Genomic DNA, 25,654 nt, shown 5'->3' on the forward strand with positions numbered 1-25,654 from the left:
GTCAGTATATCGCACTGCAGTCCAGGGTCATCTGAGTGCACCCCGATGTTTCACTTGCACCCATAGACTTTTATGTGTGCGAATGAGCTGGCACTTGCAGCATGCTGTAATTGTTTTCTCGGTCCAACTAGGGCTGAGAAAAAAAAAATTGCAGATGGGAACGGCCCCAGAGAGTAACACTGGTCAGAGTGGAATGTGATTTTTTGGTTATGACATATGATAAACAGATCTAGATATGTTGCCAATTCCTGGAATGTTCTTCAGTAATCCTTTCACCGACCATAACACTCCCATAAAAATCTCCTGTAGAGTAATTGAAATATTTCTCACTACTGAAAGAAAAAAAATGGAAACAAGTAATAAATGGATACCTGTAGGTTCGGTACCAAAAGAAGTTTGGAGAGCTTTGTTCTGTTATCAATTAAACTGTTCCAATCCAGCAGATCCATGGTCCTAAGCAAGAAAACATTAGTCAGTAACAGGTTTCAAACATAACGCCTCAAAATGTAATAATGTTCACACTAGCGTCATTGAACAATGGTGTTATCATAACTACAGCAAGCAGATCAGTAAGTGACACATCGCTGGAATCAGTGGGGTCTGTCTTTACATTATAGACTTTCAAATGTGTCAGTCAACCACGTCATAATCTAACATATATTTCACATACATCATATATATTATAGCCATGTCTAATACTAACATGCAAAATACAAATTCCTCAGGCTCATTAAAGAGTATATCCGGGACTTTATTTGTAAAAACAAATAATGTGCCTATGCACTAACAGACAGGTAGTTGCTACCTACCTGCCTGTTGTACCTGGCGCTGTTCTTTGCTGGCACAGAGCAGGCACAGACCGCTCCTGCCAGAGATATAGTTGGCTTCGTCAACAGGGCGGAGGAGTCTTTTCTGCTCTGCTCTGTAGATGGGGCAGATCTGCAGACATCATGCTGGTTGACAGCTGGCTCCTTGCTGCCTACCTGGTAAATATGGCTGTCAAAGTGGCGGCAGGAGCATTCTGTGTTCGTTCTGTGCCAGCAAAAAGATGCACAGGACACAAAGAAGGTAGGTGGTAACTACCTGTCTGTTAGTGCTTAGGCACATTTTTTTTTTTTCTTAACGTCCTGGATATACTCTTTAAAGGTCCATATTGGACTTTTAGGATTGCTTCTTATAAGTGGCACTAGAGTTCAAATCCTCTCCCTCTCTGAAGAGGCAATCTGCATATTTAATTTTCCAGCGGATCATTGCATGGCTTACAAGCCTCCTTACATTGGCATGCCAGGCATGTTACTCTCCACAAGCAGTAATGTTACCACTTGGAGCTAACAGGATTTAGCATACAAGAATACTGCACTGTATGCAACTGAAAATATATTAAATAATTGTACAGGTAAATAATAGCTAATAGTCAATGCAGTGAACACACAGTGTGGTACTTCTAGGAGCCAAGCTACAATTATGTTCATTGTGCCCATTAATGGGGGCATGGTAAATTTTACATATATGGCAGAGCTTGACGAGTTTGTTGCCCAGTTAATAAGGATATTCATGTAAGTGTGGAGACAGCAGGGCAGGGGGCGTAACATCAACTGGTGCAGGGGTTACAATTGCACCAGGGACCTAGAGCATAGGGGGACCCCAAAAGTCCTTCTGGCCTATATGAATGGGTGAATGCTATTTAAGATTGCAATAATTGGGGGCCCTGTTGGAGCCTTTGCATTGGGGAACATGAGCTTCATGTTATGTCACTGCACCAGTGCCTTATATAAGCTGGCTGAGGTCATGTTAACTAGTTGGCCATGATGGCCTATAAAATTATGTGAAATATGAAAAAAGATGGAAACAAAGAGTCTGTCAGGTATCCAATGGTAGCCAACAGTGCTGCGGCCCCGATCAAAAGGGGATATGCTTTTTGGGCATGGCTAGAAAGCATTTTGTGCAAAACATGCACAATTCTGAGTTGGCCTGAAATATGGTGGTCCATTTAGTAGTCCTGCTGACTCTTACAAGAGAAACAGATGTTCTAACATGAAAAATAAATATCATGCCAACTAGGCTGCAGTAAGAAAAACTAACAAGCATAAAGCTACAGAGGAACCAAATTAGAATTTCTCTATCGATTCTGGCACACAAGAATGGATCCTTTCCAGTTTCTATTAGTGAGTGGCTCATTTTGCAAGGTTTTTTTTTCCATATCGGTTTGGCATAAAAGTGACAAAATAGGCATTTGCCCAGAAAAAGAGGAGAGTGTGCAAATGCATGGAATAGGATGAAATAGGATGTCAAGATCAGTCACGCCAAGCTACCACCAACGGACACACCAGGATGAAGGCTATAAGGCCACGTCCACACGCTGAGTATTTGGTGAGTTTTTTACCTTGGTATTTGCATCCAAAACCATAAGTGGTTAAGAAATACAAAAGTGGCACCCGTGTTTATATTATATGGTACTTTTCCTCGGATTGGTCCACTCCTGGTTTTGGCTACAAGTACAGAGGTAAAAAACGCATCAAATACTCAACGTGTGCATATGGTCTGTATGGTTACAAATTATGGGTCTACGCTCTAAATATCATAAGATCTGCCAATATACAGTGTGTTCACCCATATCCTGTCCACCGCCATTAACTTGAGAACGGCGGCAGCTATAGGCATATAAGTGGTGTCTGGTATAGTAAAGTAGCCATGCGCTACGCAATGAAACCACCTATAGCGCCACCTGGTGGAAAACAACAGTGTTAGCATTTTTATTTCGAAAACGGAAAGACAGAGAAAAAAAGTGAATAACAAAGTTGTAGGGCATCATCAACTCAATACGAATCGACACCTTGCATACAGAAATGCTATGATTAGAATGTGTAAAACTCACAAGGCTGCAGAAGTGAAGCGATACCTCATGGAGACCTTCCTACAAGTCATTGGGTATGGTGGCTGCGTGGAGTGGCCTCCACACTCACTTGACCTGAACCCATTGGACTTCTTTGTGTGAGGTCACATCAAACAGCAGGTGTATGCAACCCCTCCACCAACATTGCAGGACCTACGACGACGTATTACAGATGCTTGTGCAAACAAGTCACCTACCATATTGCACAACGTGCAGCAAGATACAGTAAGCTGTCAAGTGTCCAGATGTGCATTGCAGCCGACGGTGGCCACTTTGAGCATCAAAGTTAAATGAGCGCCATATGCGTGACCAGCATTCAATGTTTTTTTGGGGGGGGGGGGGGTCATGGGTTTCATATCACCGCATTTCTGTATGCAAGGTGTAGATTCGTTTTGAATTGATGATGCCCTGCAACTTTGTAATTCACTTTTTGTCTCTATCTTGTTCCGTTTTCGAGATAAAAATGCTAACTCCGTTGTTTCCCACAAGGTGGCGCTATAGGTAGTTTCATTGCGTAGCGCATGGCTACTTTACTATACCTAGACACCACTTCTATGCTTATAGCTGCCGCCGTTCTCAAGTTAATGGCGGTGGACACACTGTATAGATCAAGTCACACCAAACCCAAGTCTAGAGGGTTTGGATATAAAGTGGAAATATAATTATTGGAAGTATACTAGGCGGAATTAAAGTTATGGTTCCAAAAATGTATAAGCAGCTTATCACAGGGAAACTAGAGTGAAATGTTACAACAGTGTGCAGTTCTATTTGTTCTAAATATACACACACTTAAATGGAACCAATCACCAGGATTTTCATGTATAACCTAAAGCCACTGCTATACTGGCACTATCAGGCTGATTGTCTACATTCCTGTAGTGGTCAGCTCGGATGTTTTAGATTTTGAAATCCAAAAAAGTAAAGCTAATAAAATTAGCTGCTTGTTGAGTCACAGTTGAACTGGAGCAGATCATATATTCATAGTTATCCCCTCCCTCTATTAGAATTAGCATAAGCATTATACACCCACACACTTCTACCATAGAAGACATCTGAGCATCAGAAGTGGTTGTCATTCCCTTTTTCCCAGGCCTCCTGATGATCCGAAATTTAGGGCGGGGAAACGCGTTGAGGCGGTGTAGACTGCACCAACTTAAGGGAAGTCATTTATTTTTCTAATGGCATCTATAATTGTCCATTGGGGCAAGAATGTGGAAATGGCATTGCACCAGTATGTTATATGCACCTAATGTGTGAGGTTTACATGTGAAATAGAGTGGTCACGGCTAGTAATTAAGGTTATGATTTGATTCTGTATCCCCCAATAAGTTTAAAACGGTGACTTCCCTGATACATCTGGTCAGGTGCCTGGCACTATCAATTCAAGGTGCATTGATGCAGAACTAGTTGGTTTCCCCAAAAAAATGTAATAACATTGAGGGTGATTTTTTGATGTATTGGGCCAGGTGCCTGGCAATATCTAATTAAGGTGCATTGTTTCCCTTATCCCTTATTAATTCTAAAAAAAAAACATTTTGTGGGTGATTTACTGATACAATTGGTAGGTTGCTTTGCACTATTAATTAGGCTACAATAATCTGACACTAATGTGAAATCAGAGCAGATAGATCACGAGCTATCGATTGTATAATTATCAATATATGTGCATTGGGTGCATATCTTTGTTCTCCTATGGTAGATTGGTAGGTTAAGTGAAGGGTTAAGTGAGGTTTAGCCGACGAGGAACGGGGGCGCCCAGACAAGTTACGGTGTCATACCCTCCGTTAGCAGGTAGGGATCAGCATTAGGTATTTAGTGGGGTTATTGTGGGAAGGTATTGATTTTTTGCATAATTTGACCCGTATCGTTATTGAAAGGAGTTTCTCCAGTGTAATCTGACCTCTGCCTAATCATCCAGAACAAGTAGTATATCACAAAATATTGTTCTTTGGTTGATCCCTCTGTTCAATATGGAACTTCCCTTTGCTATTTACCGTATTTTTCGCTTTATAAGACGCACCTGATTATAAGACGCACCCCCAAATTTGAAGGAAAAGAGAATTTTTTTTTTAAATGTTAAATGGGGTCCATCTTATAATGCCAGTGTCCCTCTAACAAATCATATAGGGTATATGTCCCTCATAGCCCCCCATCCTAAAATTAGCCCCCCTTAATCTGGATATGGCCCCCTTATGTTGAATATAGCCCCCTTGTGATGGCACACGTTCCCCTGTGCTGCCCATGGCCCCTATATAGATCGCACAAGTCCCCCTGTGTTAGATATCGCCCCCATAGTGCTGCCCATGGCCCCTATATAGATCGCACAAGTCCCCCTGTGTTAGATATCGCCCCCATAGTGCTGCCCATGGCCCCTATATAGATCGCACAAGTCCCCCTGTGTTAGATATCGCACCCATAGTGCTGCCCATGGCCCTTATATAGATCGCACAAGTCCCCCTGTGTTAGATATCGCCCCCAGGCTGCTGCCCATAGTAAAATAAAACACTCTTTCCTTACCTCCTGCAGCGCTGATCTCCCTCCTGTCTCCCTCCGTGCTTCTGTTCCTCCACTTCCTGGTTCTTCGTGCCGGTCATGTGATCGGCACAGCAGACAGATCTCTGCGTGCCTGATCACAGTGGAAGCACGGACACCGTGGAGAAACGCTGGAGGGGGTAAGTAAAGCTTTTTTATTTTAGAATGAGTAGCAGCATGGGGGCCATATCTAACACGGGGGGGGGGGGGGCATGTGCCATCACAGGAGGGCGCAGGGACAAATAATATGCACCGCTCCCCCAGCCCGTCACTGCGGTGCGATTTCAGCACCACTGGAGATGGACAGCGGCTGTGCATATTATATGAGCGGGAGCAGGAGTTCAAAGGCTGCAGCCCGCAGCGTTCACCTGCAGCAGCGCCCCCACCTCCCCTGGACCCTGCAGTGTATATATATTATTTATATACATACATACATACATACATACATACATACATACAGACATATCTATATATATATAATTGCCTTATTCTGTCTGTCTGTCTGTCTGTCATGCTCCAAAATTGTGTCCTTACGGTGACACAAAGCTGATTGGCCGCTTGGCTCGCCATGGCCCCGCCCCCCACACGGATTGGCCTCTCGCCCGGCTCTCTGCAGGCCCCGCCCCCCTCACGCAATGCACGCTCGCTCTGGCCCAACTGACACGGAGCTCCGACTCCCAGGTGAGTACACACACATCTCACACACATCAGATCACACTCACTCTCACACACACCTCACACATCACATCCACACACTCACAACATCCTGGGATATCGCTTGCTTCTACACCGGCTCCGTCACGATCCCAGCAGCGCCAGACATAACCTTGCGATGCTGGGATCTTGACGGAGGCCGTGAACGCTGGTAACCATTATACACATCGGGTAATTAAGGTCCCTTGGTTACCCGATGTGTATCATAGTTACCAGTGTACACCGGCTCACACTCACTCTCACACACACCTCACACATACATCACATCCACACACTCACAGCATCCGGCGATATCGCTTGCTTCTCAGCCTCGATACTGTGCTGTTGTGACCTTCCAGGACGTGCCGGAGGATCACATGGCCAGAAGCATGTGGTATCTCCGGATGTTGTGAGTATGAGCGCGTATGTGCAATATCGTCAATGTGTGTGTGCGTGAGTGTATGCGATCGGGTGTGTGTGAGTGTATGCGATCGGGTGTGTGTGGGTGTGTGTGAGTGTATGCGATCGGATCTGTGCGTGTCGGCAGAGGAGCATGGCGTGCTGGAGGAGGCTGGGAGGAGAGAGGCTGATCCTGGGGAAGGCTGGGATGGAGAAGCTGATGTTGGAGACAGAGAGGCTGATGCTGGGATGAGAGAGGCTGATGCTGGGATGAGAGAGGCTGATGCTGGGATGAGAGAGGCTGATGCTGGGATGAGAGAGGCTGATGCTGGGATGAGAGAGGCTGATGCTGGGATGAGAGAGGCTGATGCTGGGATGAGAGAGGCTGATGCTGGGATGAGAGAGGCTGATGCTGGGATGAGAGAGGCTGATGGTGGGATGAGAGAGGCTGATGGTGGGATGAGAGAGGCTGATGGTGGGATGAGAGAGGCTGATGGTGGGATGAGAGAGGCTGATGGTGGGATGAGAGAGGCTGATGCTGGGATGAGAGAGGCTGATGCTGGGATGAGAGAGGCTGATGCTGGGATGAGAGAGGCTGATGCTGGGATGAGAGAGGCTGATGCTGGGATGAGAGAGGCTGATGCTGGGATGAGAGAGGCTGATGCTGGGATGAGAGAGGCTGATGCTGGGATGAGAGAGGCTGATGGTGGGATGAGAGAGGCTGATGCTGGGATGAGAGAGGCTGATGCTGGGATGAGAGAGGCTGATGCTGGGATGAGAGAGGCTGATGCTGGGATGAGAGAGGCTGATGCTGGGATGAGAGAGGCTGATGGTGGGATGAGAGAGGCTGATGGTGGGATGAGAGAGGCTGATGGTGGGATGAGAGAGGCTGATGGTGGGATGAGAGAGGCTGATGGTGGGATGAGAGAGGCTGATGGTGGGATGAGAGAGGCTGATGGTGGGATGAGAGAGGCTGATGGTGGGATGAGAGAGGCTGATGGTGGGATGAGAGAGGCTGATGCTGGGGACAGAGAGGCTGATGCTGGGGACAGAGAGGCTGATGCTGGGGACAGAGAGGCTGATGCTGGGAACAGAGAGGCTGATGCTGGGAACAGAGAGGCTGATGCTGGGGACAGAGAGGCTGATGCTGGGGACAGAGAGGCTGATGCTGGGGACAGAGAGGCTGATGCTGGGAACAGAGAGGCTGATGCTGGGGACAGAGAGGCTGATGCTGGGGACAGAGAGGCTGATGCTGGGGACAGAGAGGCTGATGCTGGGGACAGAGAGGCTGATGCTGCGGGTAGAGAGGCTGATGCTGCGGGTAGAGAGGCTGATGCTGCGGGTAGAGAGGCTGATGCTGCGGGTAGAGAGGCTGATGCTGGGGACAGAGAGGCTGATGCTGGGGACAGAGAGGCTGATGCTGGGGACAGAGAGGCTGATGCTGGGGACAGAGAGGCTGATGCTGGGGACAGAGAGGCTGATGCTGGGGACAGAGGCTGATGCTGGGGACAGAGGCTGATGCTGGGGACAGAGAGGCTGATGCTGGGGACAGAGAGGCTGATGCTGGGGACAGAGAGGCTGATGCTGGGGACAGAGAGGCTGATGCTGCAGGCAGAGAGGCTGATGCTGCGGGTAGAGAGGCTGATGCTGCGGGTAGAGAGGCTGATGCTGCGGGTAGAGAGGCTGATGCTGGCGCAGCATGGCGGATGGAGCACGTTTGGGAGTGCGCAGCATGGCGGATGGAGCACGTTTGGGAGTGCGCAGCATGGCGGATGGAGCACGTTTGGGAGTGCGCAGCATGGCGGATGGAGCACGTTTGGGAGTGCGCAGCATGGCGGATGGAGCACGATGGTAAGTGCACACCTCCCCCCAACACACACACACACACACACACACACACACACACACACGCGCATTGCACAACACACCACACACACACACACACTGGGAACCACAAACAACTGCCCTACACAGACACCCACACACAGACAACGCTGCACACACAAATATACGCACAAACCGCACAACACACACATTGCACAAAACATACCTCCCCCCAAAACCCACCACACACACACAAACCGCGCAACACACACACACAACGCTACAGACACACAGCGCTCCACAAACAACGCAACACACAAACAACACCGCTCTCACCCCCCATCACACCCAGACAACACCCAGAACATGTACAGCGCCCTACACAAACACTTGGTAACTACACACAACAATATCTATCTATCTATCTATATATATATATATATTATATAATATATATATATATATATATATATATTATATAATATATATATATATATATATATATATATATATATATATATATATATATATATATATAACAAAAATCATACATGAACTACACAATACGTAAATTCTAGAATACCCGATGCGTAGAATCGGGCCACCTTCTAGTATATATACACACACACACACACACACACACACACACATATACATATACATACACACATATACATATATACATACATATACACACACCCCGCTATATTCAGCTTATAAGACGCACCCCCTACTTTCCCCCAAAATTTAGGGGAACAAAAGTGCGTCTTATAAAGCGAAAAATACAGTAAGTGTGTGGGTGAATCACCTGGGCAGTTTTAAATAATTATTGATTAATAAAACCGATTTTATAGGGATTTGTGTGTTCACGTTAAACTCATAAGCATTATACAAACGATTCACTTTGTCTCTTGCAGGACCTGTGTGAAGTCAGACCCATGTGACCAGAAGGGGCGGGGCATCAGCCAACAAAGCTGGACACGAGGTCCCATGGGTATGACCTCACACAGGTCCTGCAACAAAGTGAATCGTTTGTATAATATTTATGCTACTGTAATTCTAACAGGGGGAGGGGATAACTATGAATATATGATCTCCTCCAGTGCAACTGTCACTGAACAAGCAGCTCATTTTATAAACTTCACTTTTTTGGATTTCAAAACCTAAACATCCGAGCTGACCCCTAATGGTATGTATAGAATTGGCCTGATAGTGCCAGTATAGCACTGGCTTTAGTTTATATATGAAAATCCTTGCAATTGGTTCCCTTTAAAGAGGCATTTATTATATAGCTTGCTGGACAGGAGAATTTATTTTTTAGTGTAAAAAGAAAAAAAAAAGTAGGCATATTTTTTATGGTGGCTACTTAGCCATTTTCTCACAGCACTGCAATCTATCAGTAATATATAATGAAAGGCTGAGGCAGTCTTAAAAACCACCTCCGATCTTAGAAGCTCAGCCAGCCGCTTACAGTACTTTATTCTTGAATTAAGCATGTCTGCTTGTTCAGAATGGATGTATACAAGCTCAAAAAGCACACACATTTCCGATACAAAGCCCAAAAAAGTATTCCACTGTTGGCCAATAGGGTACAATAGGCTAGTAATGAGTCTGCTTTACACATGAGGGCTGCATTCACCCCATGTCCCAACAAGTCTCTAAATGGGTGCTAGTGCCCACCATGAATACAGCAGGCCTATAATTAGAAGTCCACTATAGCCTTTCTTCACTAGTATTAGCCAAACGGCACAATATTATTTGTGCCATTTTGGCTACAAGGATTAAAGACCTTACACAGGCAGAAAACATAGCGGACAACCCCCCTTTTGAATAAGATTCCAAGAGGATTTAAATCTGCAACAACTCCAGTTTGTTGGGTTTTTTTCATGTGGTTTTGCCATGATTATGTGATCATCCGTAGTTTTGTCACAAATACAGTTTCAACAACTTCTGTACTTTACTTATGTCATTCAGGAAAAGAAGGAACAGATTCCAGAGAGAAAGAAGAGACTATGTTCACACTTGCATTATTCATTTGGGAGCACTTTGTTACTTATTTTCTTTTTTGACAATGAATGTAAACAGGTCGTACACAGTTTTGCAATCTGCATGTATGAATAATATATCTGGGTTGCATAATCTTATGTATAGCTGCTCTCCGCTCTGACGATTACCGCACAAAATGGTGTAAAACTATACAAGGCCTTGCAAAAGTATTCTAAATGACATGCTATACGTTACTTTAGTACAAAAAACACTTTAAGGCAATATATTCATGACTGAAAATACCATGTGTGCAACCTGTATAGCTGCAGAAAGGCGCTGTAGGCTGAGGGGCTTAAAAAAAAAAAAAACAAAAAAAAAACTGGGGATTACATTTTTTCCCCTCTTACGCCAGACGTAAAGGTCTACGTTTAGTGGGGGGAAAAAAAAAAAAAAAAAAATCAAAAATAAATTAGTAATTGATAATTTTTTTTCTTAAAACACAGGGACTCCAACATCACAGCTGCACTCCAGTCAGGTGGACAGCAGCGACATCACAGCTGCACTCCAGTCAGGTGGACAGCAGCGACATCACAGCTGCACTCCAGTCAGGTGGACAGCAGCGACATCACAGCTGTACTCCAGTCAGGTGGACAGCAGCGACATCACAGCTGCACTCCAGTCAGGTGGACAGCAGCGACATCACCGCTGCACTCCAGTCAGGTGGACAGCAGCGACATCACCGCTGCACTCCAGTCAGGTGGACAGCAGCGACATCACAGCTGTACTCCAGTCAGGTGGACAGCAGCGACATCACAGCTGTACTCCAGTCAGGTGGACAGCAGCGACATCACAGCTGTACTCCAGTCAGGTGGACAGCAGTGACATCACAGCTGCACTCCAGTCAGGTGGACAGCAGCGACATCACCGCTGCACTCCAGTCAGGTGGACAGCAGCGACATCACCGCTGCACTCCAGTCAGGTGGACAGCAGCGACATCACCGCTGCACTCCAGTCAGGCGGACAGCAGTGACATCACAGCTGTACTCCAGTCAGGTGGACAGCAGTGACATCACAGCTGCACTCCAGTCAGGTGGACAGCAGCGACATCACAGCTGCACTCCAGTCAGGTGGACAGCAGCGACATCACAGCTGTACTCCAGTCAGGTGGACCGCCATGATATCCCAACTATGTTAACATCAGCTGTGACACCACAAGTGGGTTTCAGACAACGTTCAGTATATGTTGTGATGCGACAAATGCGTTTCCATCAGGTTAGACGAATATCACCACAAGCATGTTTGCGTCAGGCAACTGCTGTTACTTCACAACTGGCATTAATCTGGTAAACTGCTCTGCCATCAATCTTTTTCTGTCAGGTAATCTTAGGGGTAGACATACTAAATACACCGGCTACTTTGGTTAGAAATAATATGCCTATATACTGTTCTTACACCACTGCCCTCTGTTGTTGGGGTTTGCTCCTGGAACAAGTTGAGGAAACAGTGTAATGGTTAGGCTCTTTTTACATCACTTCAGAATCTTCCACAAGACTTTTACATTGTGAGTGTTGTAGATCTGAGATCACGGATTGTATTAATCACCTAGGCAGATTAAGGATGCAACAATTTTAATTACAGTAGTCCATATGCTCTTCCAGACATCAGTGTGGCGCCCCCGAGGCATCAGTCACCACAGAGGTACTGCACCTCAGCCAGAGGTGTGTTATTCTATCCTGGGTACAGAAGAGGTCATCCACTGATATGTACACAAAACACACAACACTCAGTTAGCAGCTCCCCACCGGGTCAGGATTAGGGCTTGGTGCCATTAATGTTATGTATAGCCACCACTGGTGATGACGCCTCCCTCCTTCTAATCCGATGGGCCTGGAGTGGAGTCTAGTGAGTGAGGGAAGTCTGTAGTGAGAGAGAAGGGAGTCGAGAAGGAGCAGAGGAGAAGTGAATATCTGTCGTCTGGAGCTGGTGCAGCTCAACCCAGGCTCAAGGCAGAAGGGGTCCTAGGGCCCACGGGGAGCGCGACAAACCCCCCATGGACTTGTTCCACATACAGTACATTGGAGTGGAGGGACTTGGCTGCAGAACGGGGACTGGTCCCTAGACTAGAGGAGAAGAACCAACATGCTCCGCTAGTAAAACCAAAGGCTGAGGACACATCTAGTACCAAGGCCAAACCCACACACAAATCCGCTGGAAGGTGACCACATAGGACCAAAGGGACTAGGCCAACAGGCTCCACTTGTGAAGGATCAATGGACACCGGCTCAGGGCACTGTGAACTTAGGCACAGGACAGGAGGGCGAGAAGTCAACAAAGGAGTACGACCAGGGAAGGAACACAAGAAGGGTGCACCGGTTTTGACCTCTGAACTACCCTGGATCGACTGGAGCCCATCACAGTGAAACCCAGCACTTCAAAAGGCAGTCACTGACTAGTCGTGCTACCTTGGAACCTGCTACAGTGAGTAAAGAAGGGAATTTTGTTACTTACCGTAAATTCCTTTTCTTCTAGCTCTTATTGGGAGACCCAGACGATTGGGGTATAGCTACTGCCCTCTGGAGGCCACACAAAGCACTACATTAAAAGTGCAAGGCCCCTCCCCCTCTGGCTATACCCCCCCGTGGTATCACGGGTTCTCCAGTTTTAGTGCCAAAGCAAGAAGGAGGAAGCCAATAACTGGTTTAAACAAATTAACTCCGAATAACATCGGAGAACTGAAAAACCGTTCAACATGAACAACATGTGTACCCGCAAACAACAAAAAAACATCCCGAAGGACAACAGGGCGGGTGCTGGGTCTCCCAATAAGAGCTAGAAGAAAAGGAATTTACGGTAAGTAACAAAATTCCCTTCTTCTTCAGCGCTCTATTGGGAGACCCAGACGATTGGGACGTCCAAAAGCTGTCCCTGGGTGGGTAAATAAATACCTCATGTTAGAGCTGCAAAACAGCCCTCCCCTACGGGGGTGTCACTGCCGCCTGCAGGACTCTTCTACCTAAGCTGGCATCCGCCGAAGCATAGGTATGCACCTGATAATGCTTGGTGAAAGTGTGCAGACTGGACCAGGTAGCTGCCTGGCACACCTGTTGAGCCGAAGCCTGGTGACGTAATGCCCAGGACGCACCCACGGCTCTGGTGGAGTGGGCTTTTAGCCCTGAAGGAACCGGAAGCCCCGCAGAACGGTAGGCCTCTAGAATTGGTTCTTTGATCCATCGAGCCAGGGTGGCTTTAGAAGCCTGCAACCCCTTGCGCGGACCAGCGACAAGGACGAAAAGTGCATCGGCACGGCGTATGGGCGCCGTGCGGGAAATGTAGATTCTGAGTGCTCTCACCAGATCTAGCAAACGTAAGGCCTTTTCATACCGGTGAACCGGATGAGGGCAAAAAGAAGGCAAGGAAATATCCTGATTAAGATGAAAAGAGGATACGACCTTAGGGAGAAACTCCGGAATGGGGCGCAGCACAACCTTGTCCTGGTGGAACACCAGGAAGGGAGCCTTAGATGACAGAGCTGCCAGCTCAGACACTCGCCGAAGCGATGTGATTGCAACAAGAAACGCCACTTTCTGCGACAGCCGAGAAAAGGAAACTTCCTTCAGAGGCTCGAAGGGCGGCTTCTGGAGAGCAACTAGTACCCTGTTCAGATCCCATGGATCTAACGGTCGCTTGTACGGGGGCACAATATGACAGACCCCCTGCAGGAACGTGCGCACCTTAGGAAGACGTGCTAGACGCTTCTGAAAAAACACGGATAGTGCCGAAACTTGCCCTTTAAGGGAGCTGAGCGACAAGCCCTTTTCTAACCCCGATTGCAGGAAGGAAAGAAACTTGGGCAATGCAAATGGCCAGGGAGACACTCCCTGAGCAGAGCACCAGGACAAGAAAATCTTCCACGTTCTGTGGTAGATCTTAGCCGAATTCGACTTTCTAGCTTGTCTCATTGTGGCAATGACTCCCTGAGATAATCCAGCAGATGCTAGGATCCAGGACTCAATGGCCACACAGTCAGGTTCAGGGCCGCAGAATTCTGATGGAAAAACGGCCCTTGGGACAGTAAGTCTGGTCGGTCTGGCAGTGACCACGGTCGACCGATCGTGAGATGCCACAGATCCGGATACCACGACCTCCTCGGCCAGTCTGGAGCGACGAGTATGACGCGGCTGCACTCGGATCTGATCTTGCGTAGCACTCTGGGCAAGAGCGCCAGAGGCGGAAACACGTATGGGAGCTGAAACTGCGACCAATCTTGAACCAAGGCGTCTGCCGCCAGAGCTCTTTGATCGCGCGACCTCGCCATGAATGCCGGGACCTTGTTGTTGTGCCGGGATGCCATTAGGTCGACGTCCGGCACTCCCCAGCGGCGACAGATTTCCTGAAACACGTCCGGGTGAAGGGACCATTCCCCTGCGTCCATGCCCTGGCGACTGAGGAAGTCTGCTTCCCAGTTTTCTACGCCTGGGATGTGAACCGCGGATATGGTGGATGCTCTGTCCTCCACCCACATTAGAATGCGCCGGACTTCTTGGAAGGCTTGCCGACTGCGCGTCCCTCCTTGGTGGTTGATGTATGCCACCGCTGTGGAGTTGTCCGATTGGATTCGGATCTGCTTTCCTTCCAGCCACTGTTGGAAGGCCAGTAGAGCAAGATACACTGCTCTGATCTCCAGAACATTGATCTGAAGGGTGGACTCCTGCGGAGTCCACGTCCCCTGAGCCCTGTGGTGGAGAAATACTGCTCCCCACCCTGACAGACTCGCATCTGTCGTGACTACTGCCCAGGATGGGGGCAGGAAGGATCTTCCCTGAGACAATGATGTGGGAAGGAGCCACCATTGTAGAGAGTCTTTGGCCGTCTCGGAAAGCGAGACTTTCCTGTCCAGGGACGTTGACTTCCCGTCCCATTGGCGGAGAATGTCCCATTGAAGTGGGCGCAGATGAAACTGCGCAAAGGGAACTGCTTCCATGGCTGCCACCATCTTCCCTAGGAAACGCATGAGGCGCCGCAAGGGATGCAACTGGCCCTGCAGGAGAGATTGCACCCCTGTCTGTAGTGACCGCTGCTTGTCCAGCGGAAGCTTCACTATCGCTGCTAGAGTATGAAACTCCATGCCAAGATACGTTAGTGACTGAGTCGGTGATAGGATCGACTTTGGAAAGTTGATGATCCATCCGAAAGACTGTAGAGTCTCCAGCGTAGCATTCAGGCTGAGTTGGCATGCCTCCTGAGAGGGAGCTTTGACCAATAAGTCGTCTAGGTAAGGAATCACCGAGTGTCCCTGAGAGTGCAAGACTACTACCACCGCCGCCATGACCTTGGTGAAGACCCGTGGGGCTGTCGCCAGACCAAATGGAAGAGCTACGAACTGAAAATGGTCGTCTCCTATCACAAAACGTAGAAAACGTTGATGTTCTGTAGCAATTGGCACGTGGAGATAAGCATCTTTGATGTCTATTGAGGCAAGGAAGTCTCCTCTGGACATTGAGGCAATGACAGAGCGGAGGGTTTCCATCCGGAACCTCCTGGCGTGCACATGTTTGTTGAGCCGTTTTAGGTCCAGAACAGGACGGAACGAGCCGTCCTTTTTTGGAACCACAAAGAGATTGGAGTAAAACCCTTGCCCTTGTTCCTGAGGAGGGACTGGGATAACCACTCCTTCCGCTTTTAGGGAATCCACCGCCTGCAGCAGAGCATCTGCTCGGTCTGGACGTGGGGAGGTTCTGAAGAACCGAGCTGGAGGACGAGAATTGAACTCGATTCTGTACCCGCGAGACAAAATGTCCGTCACCCACCGGTCTTTGACCTGTGACATCCAAATGCCGGAAAAGCGGGAGAGCCTGCCCCCGACCGGCGATGCGGAGGGGGGGGGCTGGAAGTCATGAGGTAGCCGCTTTGGAAGCGGTACCTCCATTTGCTTTCTTGGGGCGTGTGTGAGTCCGCCACGAATCTGAGTTTCTTTGCGTCCTCTGAGTCCCTTTGGACGAGGTAAATGGTGTCTTGCCCGAACCTCGAAAGGACTGAAACCTCTGCTGCCACTTTTTCTGCTGAGGTTTGGGTGTTCTGGGTTGTGGTAAAGAGGAGTCTTTACCCTTGGACTGCTTAATGATGTCAGCCAATGGCTCGCCAAACAGTCTCTCTCTAGACAAAGGCAAACTGGTTAAACATTTTTTGGAACCAGCATCTGCTTTCCAGTCCTTTAACCACAAGGCTCTGCGCAAAACTACCGAATTGGCGGACGCCATTGAGGTGCGACTGGTAGATTCTAGGACCGCATTGATAGCGTAAGACGCAAACGCCGACATCTGCGTGGTAAGGTGCGCCACTTGCGGCACTGCTGGATGCATGATAGCATCCACTTTTGCTAAGCCAGCTGAAATAGCCTGGAGTGCCCAAACGGCTGCGAATGCCGGAGCAAACGACGCGCCTATAGCTTCATAGACAGATTTTAACCAAAGGTCCATCTGTCTGTCATTGGCATCTTTAACCCCTTCAGCCCCCGGGCACTTTCCGTTTTTGCGTTTTTGTTTTTTGCTCCCCTTCTTCCGAGAGGCGTAACTTTTTTATTTTTCCATCAATCTTGCCATATGAGGGCTTGTTTTTTGCGGGACGAGTTGTACTTTTAAATGAAACCATAAGTTTTACCATATAGTGTACTGGAAAATGGCAAAAAAATTCCAAGTGCGGAAAAATTGCAAAAAAACTGGGATTGTACAATAGTTTTTGGGATATTTTATTCACCGTGTTCACTATATGGTAAAACTGATGTGTGGGTATGATGCCTCAGGTCGGTGCGAGTTTGTAGACACCAAACATGTATAGGTTTACTTGTATCTAAGGGGTTAAAAAAAATTCACAAGCTTGTCCGAAAAACGTGGCGCACGTTTTGCGCCATTTTCCAAAACCCGTAGCGTTCTCATTTTTCAGGATCTGAGGCTCAGTGATGGCTTCTTTTTTGCGTCTTGACCTGACGTTCTTAACGGTACCATTTTTGCGCAGATGCTACGTTTTGATCGCCTGTTATTGCATTTTGCGCAAAATTTGCGGCGACCAAAAAACGTAATTTTGGCGTTTGGAATTTTTTTGCCGCTACGCCGTTTACTGATCAGATTCATTGATTTTATATTTTGATAGATCGGGCATTTCTGAACGTGGCGATACCAAATATGTGTGTATTTTTTATTTTTTTAACCCTTTAATTTTCAATGGGGTGAAAGGGGGGTGATTTGAACTTTTAGGTTTTTTTATTTTTTTTTAATTTTTTAAAACTTTTTTTTTTACTTTTTTTTTTTATTTTACTAGTCCCCCTAGGGGGCTATAGCGATCAGCAATCTGATCGCTTTGCACAATCTGCAGATCTCAGCTACAGAGCTGAGAACTGCAGATTTGCTGCTTCACTTTCAATGCCGGCTGTATTCCGGCATTGAGAGGAAGTGACTCATGTTAGCCACAGGCGTCATCACATGACCCTGTGCTACCATGGCAACCGCCGAAAGTCACGTGATCATGTCACGTGACTTCCGGCGGGGGCGGGGTAAGTCACTGTAATGGCGGCGCCCATATACATATCGCTGCCAAGATTTTGGCAGCGAAATGTAAGGGGTTAATGGCCGCGGGTGGAAGCGATTCCACCCGCGGCTAGCAGGCACACATATCAGCTGTTGATAACAGCTGATATGTGCGCCGATCGCCGCCGCCCGCCGGCGGCAGGGGGCGGGGCTTACCGGAAAACAATCCATGACGTATCTAGTACGTCATGGGTCGTTAAGGGGTTAAGTGAAGCGCCATCCTCCACTGCAACTATGGATCTAGCTGCAAGTTTGGAAATCGGGGGGTCTACCTTTGGACACTGTGTCCAGCGCTTGACCACCTCAGGGGGGAAAGGGAAACGCGTATCTTTAGATCGTTTAGAGAAACGCCTTTCTGGGTGAGCGTCGTGCTTCTGGATTGATTCTCTGAAGTCAGAGTGATCTAACAAAGCACTCAATTTACGCTTGGGATAAAGGAAACGAAACTTTTCCTGCTCCGCAGCCGCCTCTTCTGCTGAAGGGGCTGGGGGAGAAATATCCAACAGCCTATTGATGGCTGAGATAAGGTCGTCTACCATGGCATCCCCATCCGGGGTATCCAGGTTGAGAGGGGTTCCAGGAGTGGATTCCTGATCACTCTCATCAGACACATCACAGGGAGACTGATTGCGCTGAGACCCTGAGCAGTGTGAAGACGTCGAGGGTCTTTCCCAGCGAGCTCGCTTAGGGTGGCTGGGGCCATCATCTGAGTCATAATCCTCGGCCTGTGAAGCCGGGGACCCCCCTGTGGGCTGGATACATTCCAAGTAAGGGGGACCTGAGGACAGAGGCCTCGCCGTGCCCAGAGACTGAGCCCCATGCATAGATTGCAAGGTCTCAAGGATTTTTGCCATAGATACAGACATATTATCTGCAAAAACTGCAAAGTCCGTCCCTGTCACCGGGGCAGAACTTACAAACGTCTCAGCCTGGGTCGCTACCTCTCCTGACTCCGGCTGGCGAAGCAGCACCGGATCGGAGCATTGCACACAATGGGGGTCATCAGAGCCTGCTGGTAGATTAGCCCCACATGCAGCACACGCAGTATACACAGCCCTTTTTGCCTTGGCCGCCTTGCGTTTTGAGGATGACATGTTGCTGCTTCCACAGAGCGATCTGGGATATGCAGCCAGAAGCGCACCTCACAGTGCAAGAATACAATATCTATATAACTGTACCCAGTACCCTGATACACAGTGAGGCACTAGAGGGACCAGCACAGAAAAATCGCTTACCGCCCGCTTAAAAAGCGGGTGTGTGGTCGCCAGATAGCCCCTAGTCCAGGTCTCCCAGAGCCTTGCGTCCTTCCTCCAGCCAGGCATGCATGTAATGGCTGCCGGCGTCTCGAGAGAGGAAGGGGGGCGGGCCCTGGGCGTTCCTGGCCAAGAGCGGGAAGCCTGCTTCCCTCTGTGCCAAGTGAGAGGGCTGGAGCATGTAAATCAGGCTCCAGCCCTCGTCGCTGCTTGCGAACAGCGTCTCTCCCCTACCCTGAATGACAGGGTGGGGGCGGGAACGAAACGGAGCTGCCGGCGTCCTAGGCCCAAAAAGCCGGGGACTAAAGTTATAACCGCCGCCGCCGTAAAAGCGCGGACGGCGGATCCCCGGCGCACCACAAGTCACAGCAGCGCCGCCCGGTCCATAGGGGGTCGGCGCTGCGTTCCCAAACACAAACAATCCCCCAGTAATCTGTAGGGACACCAACTCCACGTTGCGGTCCCCGGCGCACTATAACACCCAGCCAGCCCGGAGTGTGTCTGTGCCTGCCGGGGACACAGAGTACCTGTAAGATGCAGGGCCCTGTCCCTGATCGTACTCCTGCTCCGAATCCATCAGGTTCTAATGGGTCTGTGGATGGAGCCCGGCATCAGAGCTGAGAGGCCGGCAGGATCCCACTTCCACAGAGCCCTACAAGGGGATGTGGAAGGAAAACAGCATGTCAGGCTCCAGCCCTGTACCAGCAATAGGTACCTCAACCTTACAACACCATCCAGGGGTGAGAAGGGAGCATGCTGGGAACACTATATGTGTCCTCTTTTCTTCCATCCGACATAGTCAGCAGCTACTGCTGACTAAAATCTGTGGAGCTATGCATGGAATGTCTGACCTCCTTCGCACACAAAGCTAAAACTGGAGAACCCGTGATACCACGGGGGGGTATAGCCAGAGGGGGAGGGGCCTTGCACTTTTAATGTAGTGCTTTGTGTGGCCTCCAGAGGGCAGTAGCTATACCCCAATCGTCTGGGTCTCCCAATAGAGCGCTGAAGAAAACATTGAGACTGCATCCCTGTGTCACTCCATTATTTGCCTGTGTCTGACCCCTGCTCTCCCACCATCATAGACTACTACTCCCATCCACCCGGGGCCCAGCTCTACCTGTGGATAGCTACACCAACCAAGTTGCATCACCATCTGCCCCAGAGGTCCCATCCCGCAGCGTCGACTATCTCTGGCCGAGTACCACAGGTAGCGTCACGAGCTACCACCCCCATCATTCCCCCCCTTTTTACTTTGAACTGACGCAACGGGGGTCCCACAATCAGGCCTTGCTGCCACCGCAGAGTCCCAGGAACTGAAACCGCGGCCCAGTAACAAGTGCCCCACGGCCCCGGCTTGTTATCAGATATCAACAAATGTCCTTAGGATAGTGCCTCAAATCCAGAAACCAGATATCACGACTAACACGTGTATCCAGGTTCAAATCTCTATAGTCCATTCATGGGCAACAGGACTTGGCCACGTCAACAGATCTTCCCCCTCCACGTCACAGCACAAAACTCACTACCTAAGCATGTCGCTCACTCTTCCACCTCTCCAGGGATTAGCCCTCTGGGTTAGGAGAGGTGATCATATCCCACCCCGTTAATCAAACCCACGGCCTATTAAACAAGACCTCCAAGCAGATCAACAATATCACTGTCATCAGAATATATGACCTTGACACAATTTGATATCCAAATGGCAACTTTACTTTTCCAATAAATAGCAATTTGTTTTAAAATCATAAAAAAATGGCACTTGATATATCAAGATTCATGACTAGTTTTTGTTCTCACGACGGCTACAATTGTTATGTGAAAAGAACAATTTTGCTAAACGTCACAAATGTAACATTATATGGGAACATATTGCAACATCTAAAAGAAAAACATACTTACTAAACGACTCAGAATAACAGGCGAGTCGTAGAGTATGAAGCATGCCCGTATTTCTGCCAGCTGGCACTACGCTGTTATCTTAGCATTTCTCCCAATAGACTTTCTTTGAAATGCACCTGCTTGGCTCTAGATGCTTTGGAAATTCAGACTTGTGTAGCTGACCTTGTCGCTAAAATCTCTTACCAAAATTGCAAATATGATTCAGGACCTGGAAATGTTAAACCCATTGATCGCTCTAACTTCGGGAAAACATGAATTTCTTTTAAAGGCAAATTAGACATTTTCCTCAACCTATTAATGCTGCTGAACTATTAAAAGTGTCAAAACTATATGCAAATCTGGAATCCTAAAATACCGCAGACTTCCTAATAACTTTATTTCCTTTAAAAGAATGAAGCAACCAATTCTAAGGGACTGTAAAATGAAATGCACATGATGTAACCCCACAGGGACAGACTTGTGTGCTCATCCTTTACCCTGCAAAAGAGAATTATAGGACTCTCCTATTTAGGGCACGGATGACTCACTATGTAAAAGCTAATTTAATACATGTTAGAATTGGAAGTAACTGGAGCATACAATGCTGAGTGCGATGGTGCCAAATTAAGGGTGTAAATTTACAGACTAGAAAAGTAAATTAAAGGGAACCTGTCAGAACCCTGCCCTGAACTACTGGAGTATGTGGCCAGATAAAGGCACAGAAGCCATATGTGTATTTATTATCCTTACAGTAAGCTTTTACACAGCTTGTATCTAGGCGTCCATTGTGCTGTTCGGCAACATTTTGGTGTCCGGAACAAGCAACTAGCATACAGATAACAGGATTAAAAAAAAATGGGTTCAAATTGACAGACTCTTTATAAAGTGACCAATCATCAGGTGCCCTGTTATTAAACTGCTGCCAGCACGTTCTGTGCCTCCTACACAGGATTGGAACATGCACATCACACATTGTCCGGTATTCTGCACCTAGATGTCCAACCATCGATCATAGGCATACAGGGAGTATGGTGTATAAAAAGAATTTTATGCCAAATTCAGATGTCCATGTATCACAGTTTGAATATGGAAGATGCCATGAGTCTCCAGATGTGAACGCCACAGACTCATAGGCATACAGTATATGAGGCTATAGTGTTGGTGAGGAGACTTATGGCCAGTCCGTGCATCGAGGTCCATACTGTGATGTCTGCTTTCTGCCTTAGAAGTACCTGAGCTGCAAGTGAGCATGGAATGGATTGTTAGGCTCCCAATTATAGAAGGCACATTACATGCTGTCAGCAGTTTAGTTTAACGACAGGTTCCTTGTAACGGCTCCCTACACATCCTATGTAAAATTCTGAGATTGCTTAAGGAGTAGCCGTACCATAGGTCCAATGATGTACACACGTAGTCAAAATTGTGGTACCCCTCGTTTAATGAAAGAAACACCCACAAGGGTCACAGAAATAACTTGAATCTGACAAAAAATAATATTAAATTAAAAAAAAAAAAATTATGAAAATGAACAAATTAAAGTCAGACATTGCTTTTCAACCATGCTTCCACAGAATTTAAAAAAAAAAAAAAAATTAAAAAAAAAAAAAAATCGGCCTGGACAGAAATAATGGTACCTCTGAAAATAATGTGACAAAAGGGACATGTTAAATCAAGGTGTGTCCACAAATTAGCATCACAGGTGTCTAAAATCTTCTAATCAGTCAGTGGGCCTGTATAAAGGGCTACAGATACTCACTGTGTTGTTTGGTTACAGTGTGTACCACACTCAACATGGACCAGAGGAAGCAAAGGTAAGCGTTGTCTCAGGAGATTAGAAAGAAAATTATAGACAAGCATGTTAAAAGGTAATGGTTATAAGATAATCTCCAAGCAGCTGGCTGTTCCTATGACTACAGGTGCCCATATTATTCAGAAATTGAAGATCCATGGGACTGTAGCCAACCTCCATGGATGTGGCCGCAGGAGGAAAATTGATGATAAATCAAACAAACGGATAATACGAATGGTAATAAAAGAGCCCGGAGAAATGTCTAGAGGAGATTAAAGGTGAACTTCAAGCTCAAGGAACATCAGTGTCAAATTGCACCATCCATCGTTGTTTGAGACAAAGTGGACTTCATGGGAGACGACCAATTGTTGATACCATTGTTGAAAAAGAAAAAAAAAATCAAAAAATTTCAGACTGGAATTTTCCAAACTACATGTTGACAAGCCACAAAGCTTCTGGCAGAATGTCCTATGGACAGATGAGACAAAAATGGAACTTTCTGTCAAGACACAGGATCTAGGTTCACAGACGGAAAAATGAAGCATATCAAGAAAAGAACACTGTGCCTACTGTGAAACATGGAGGAAGCTCTGTTAAGTTCTGGGTCTGCTTTGCTACATCTGGTACAGGGTGTCTTGAATCTGTACAGGGTACAATGAAATCTCAAGACTATCAAGGGACTCTAGAGAGAAATGTGCTGCCCAGTGTCAAAGCTTGGTTTCAGTCGCAGGTCATGGGTCTTGCAACAGGATAATGACCCAAAACACACAGCCAGAAATAGCCATTCTTGGGTAAGAGGAAAACATTGGACTATTCTGAAGTGGCCTTCTAAGAGCCTTGACCTAAATCCTATTCAGCATCTTTGTAAAGAGCTGAAACATGGCGTCTGGAAAAGGCAACCTTCAAACACGAGACAAATGGAGCAGTTTGCTCTTGAGGAGTGGCCAAAATACCTGTCGAGAAATGCAGAAGTCTCATTGACAGTTACACGAATTGTTTGATTGCAGTGATTGCCTCAAAAGGTTGTGCAACAAGATATTAAAGTTAAGGAGGGGTACCATCATTTCTATTTCTGTCCAGGCTTATTTCATGAGTTTTATTTTTAAAAACAATTCTGTGGAAGCAGAAAAGCAAGGTCTGATTTAAATTTGTTCATTTTCATAGATTTTTTTATTATTACTTTTGTTAGATACAAGTTATTTCTGGGACCATTGTGGGTTTTCCTTTCATTAAAGGAGGGGTACCAACAATTCTGACCACGTGTGTAGTGTCGTTTGATGAGTGTTCTCTCCATCTTCATACAGTGCCATAAGCAGGATAGAGAAGTCACAATGACTGCTCCACTCATACTCTCTTCCTCTATAGGAGACTATATGCATATTTAATTTTCAAAGGGAAGCATTGCATGGCCTATAAGGCTATGTGCCCACGCTGCGGAAAATGCGCGGATTTTGCCGCGGATTTCTCGCGAAAAAGCCGCGGATTTTCCAGAAATCTGTAGCACAGCTACTCCCCAGCCACTTCTATGGCATTTGGGAAATGCTGTGCCCACACTGCGGATTTTTCCGCAGCGGAAATCGTGCGGATTTTCATGCGGAAAAATCTGCAGCATGTCAATTATTGTTGCGGATTTTCGTGCGGATTTTGCCTATTCAATTGAATTTGAAAAAAATAAATAAATAAATAAATAATAATACGCAATATCCGCGTCAAATCCGCACCTATGAAAAGGTGCGGATTCCAGGGGAAAGCTGCGGATTTTGATGCAGAAAAATACGCAGATACAGAGTCCTGTGGGCACATAGCCTAAGTCTCCCTACGCCAACTAGGTGCTCTACAGAAAAATAAGTCTTAAGCCATAGACCCCTTTTAAAATCATTCTCAGACAACCAGTTCTCCTGCTTCACACTGATGAGAGGAAACAACCCTGAAACGTGTCTGAAAATGGAGATTCTCATTTGGGTTTATATCCAAAGTCAGGTGGCAAGGCTTATTAAAGGGTTGATGTAGACTTCTAGAATCACCGCTTCCAATAGATGACACTAAAGACCCTGCTCCCCTTACTCTGTGAAGAGCCCATCTGCAACACAAACTGACATGGAAAAACCGAGAGCACTTCTTGAATGAACACTGCACAGTGCTGAAATAGTTACTTCAACATTAAAGTGAGTGCCACATTAAAACATTGGGGTTGTTGGGTACCTATTGCAGGGAAGTAAAGGACATGCTGATAAGAAACCAGTGATCTGTATACAGGAACATACAGGAAAAGCAAACAGGCTGCTACCATTATAGTGGTTTTATAAGGCACTGCACATTTCAGCATGCAGGGAACACAGGTTATTTGCTGCCTACTACCCAAAGTCAAAAGGGCAAAGAAAATAGCCTATAAGACAAGAAGAAAAGCAAATACAAAGGAAACCAGAAAAGTACTGGAGCTGTGTGAATACAAGAAATCAAAAATGAAGAAACAGCACCGTGGATGGCCAAGACCTCACAGAGTGCCTGTATTATTGGAAGAAACATGCCAAGAGAAAGATCTGACACTTCGACCAGGCTGAAAACTGCATATCAGGAGGTCTGACAGTGAATGAAGAAATGAAGATTGCTGACTGAAAAACTTACTGGTAACCTTTATTTCTTAAAATTACACTACCATATTTACAAATCAATTTTTCATGTCAAAAGGTGCCCATAGCCTTCAAGTGTGCAAAAAAACTAGCTGAAGGTTACACTGACAATGGAGACAATTTTTGTATGATCAGTGACTCACTCACTTTGCTAGTGGGAGGAAATCAATACAGACGGGCTATGTGATGGTGTG

At 47.0% G+C, this 25,654-nt stretch overlaps 1 protein-coding gene across 2 annotated transcripts in view; it reads right to left on the reverse strand.

Moving 5' to 3' along the window:
• PRODH (proline dehydrogenase 1) overlaps positions 1 to 25,654 on the reverse strand; it is a 184,784-nt gene that overhangs the window by 53,702 nt on the left and 105,428 nt on the right. For both annotated transcript variants that reach the window (XM_075320217.1, XM_075320208.1), the window contains one exon: positions 372 to 453. In XM_075320217.1, coding sequence (XP_075176332.1) covers positions 372 to 453 — 82 coding nt within the window. The remainder of the gene's footprint in view (positions 1 to 371; positions 454 to 25,654) is intronic.

Source organism: Anomaloglossus baeobatrachus, chromosome 1 (genome assembly GCF_048569485.1).
Source record: "Anomaloglossus baeobatrachus isolate aAnoBae1 chromosome 1, aAnoBae1.hap1, whole genome shotgun sequence".
Taxonomy (NCBI): Eukaryota; Metazoa; Chordata; class Amphibia; order Anura; family Aromobatidae; genus Anomaloglossus; species Anomaloglossus baeobatrachus.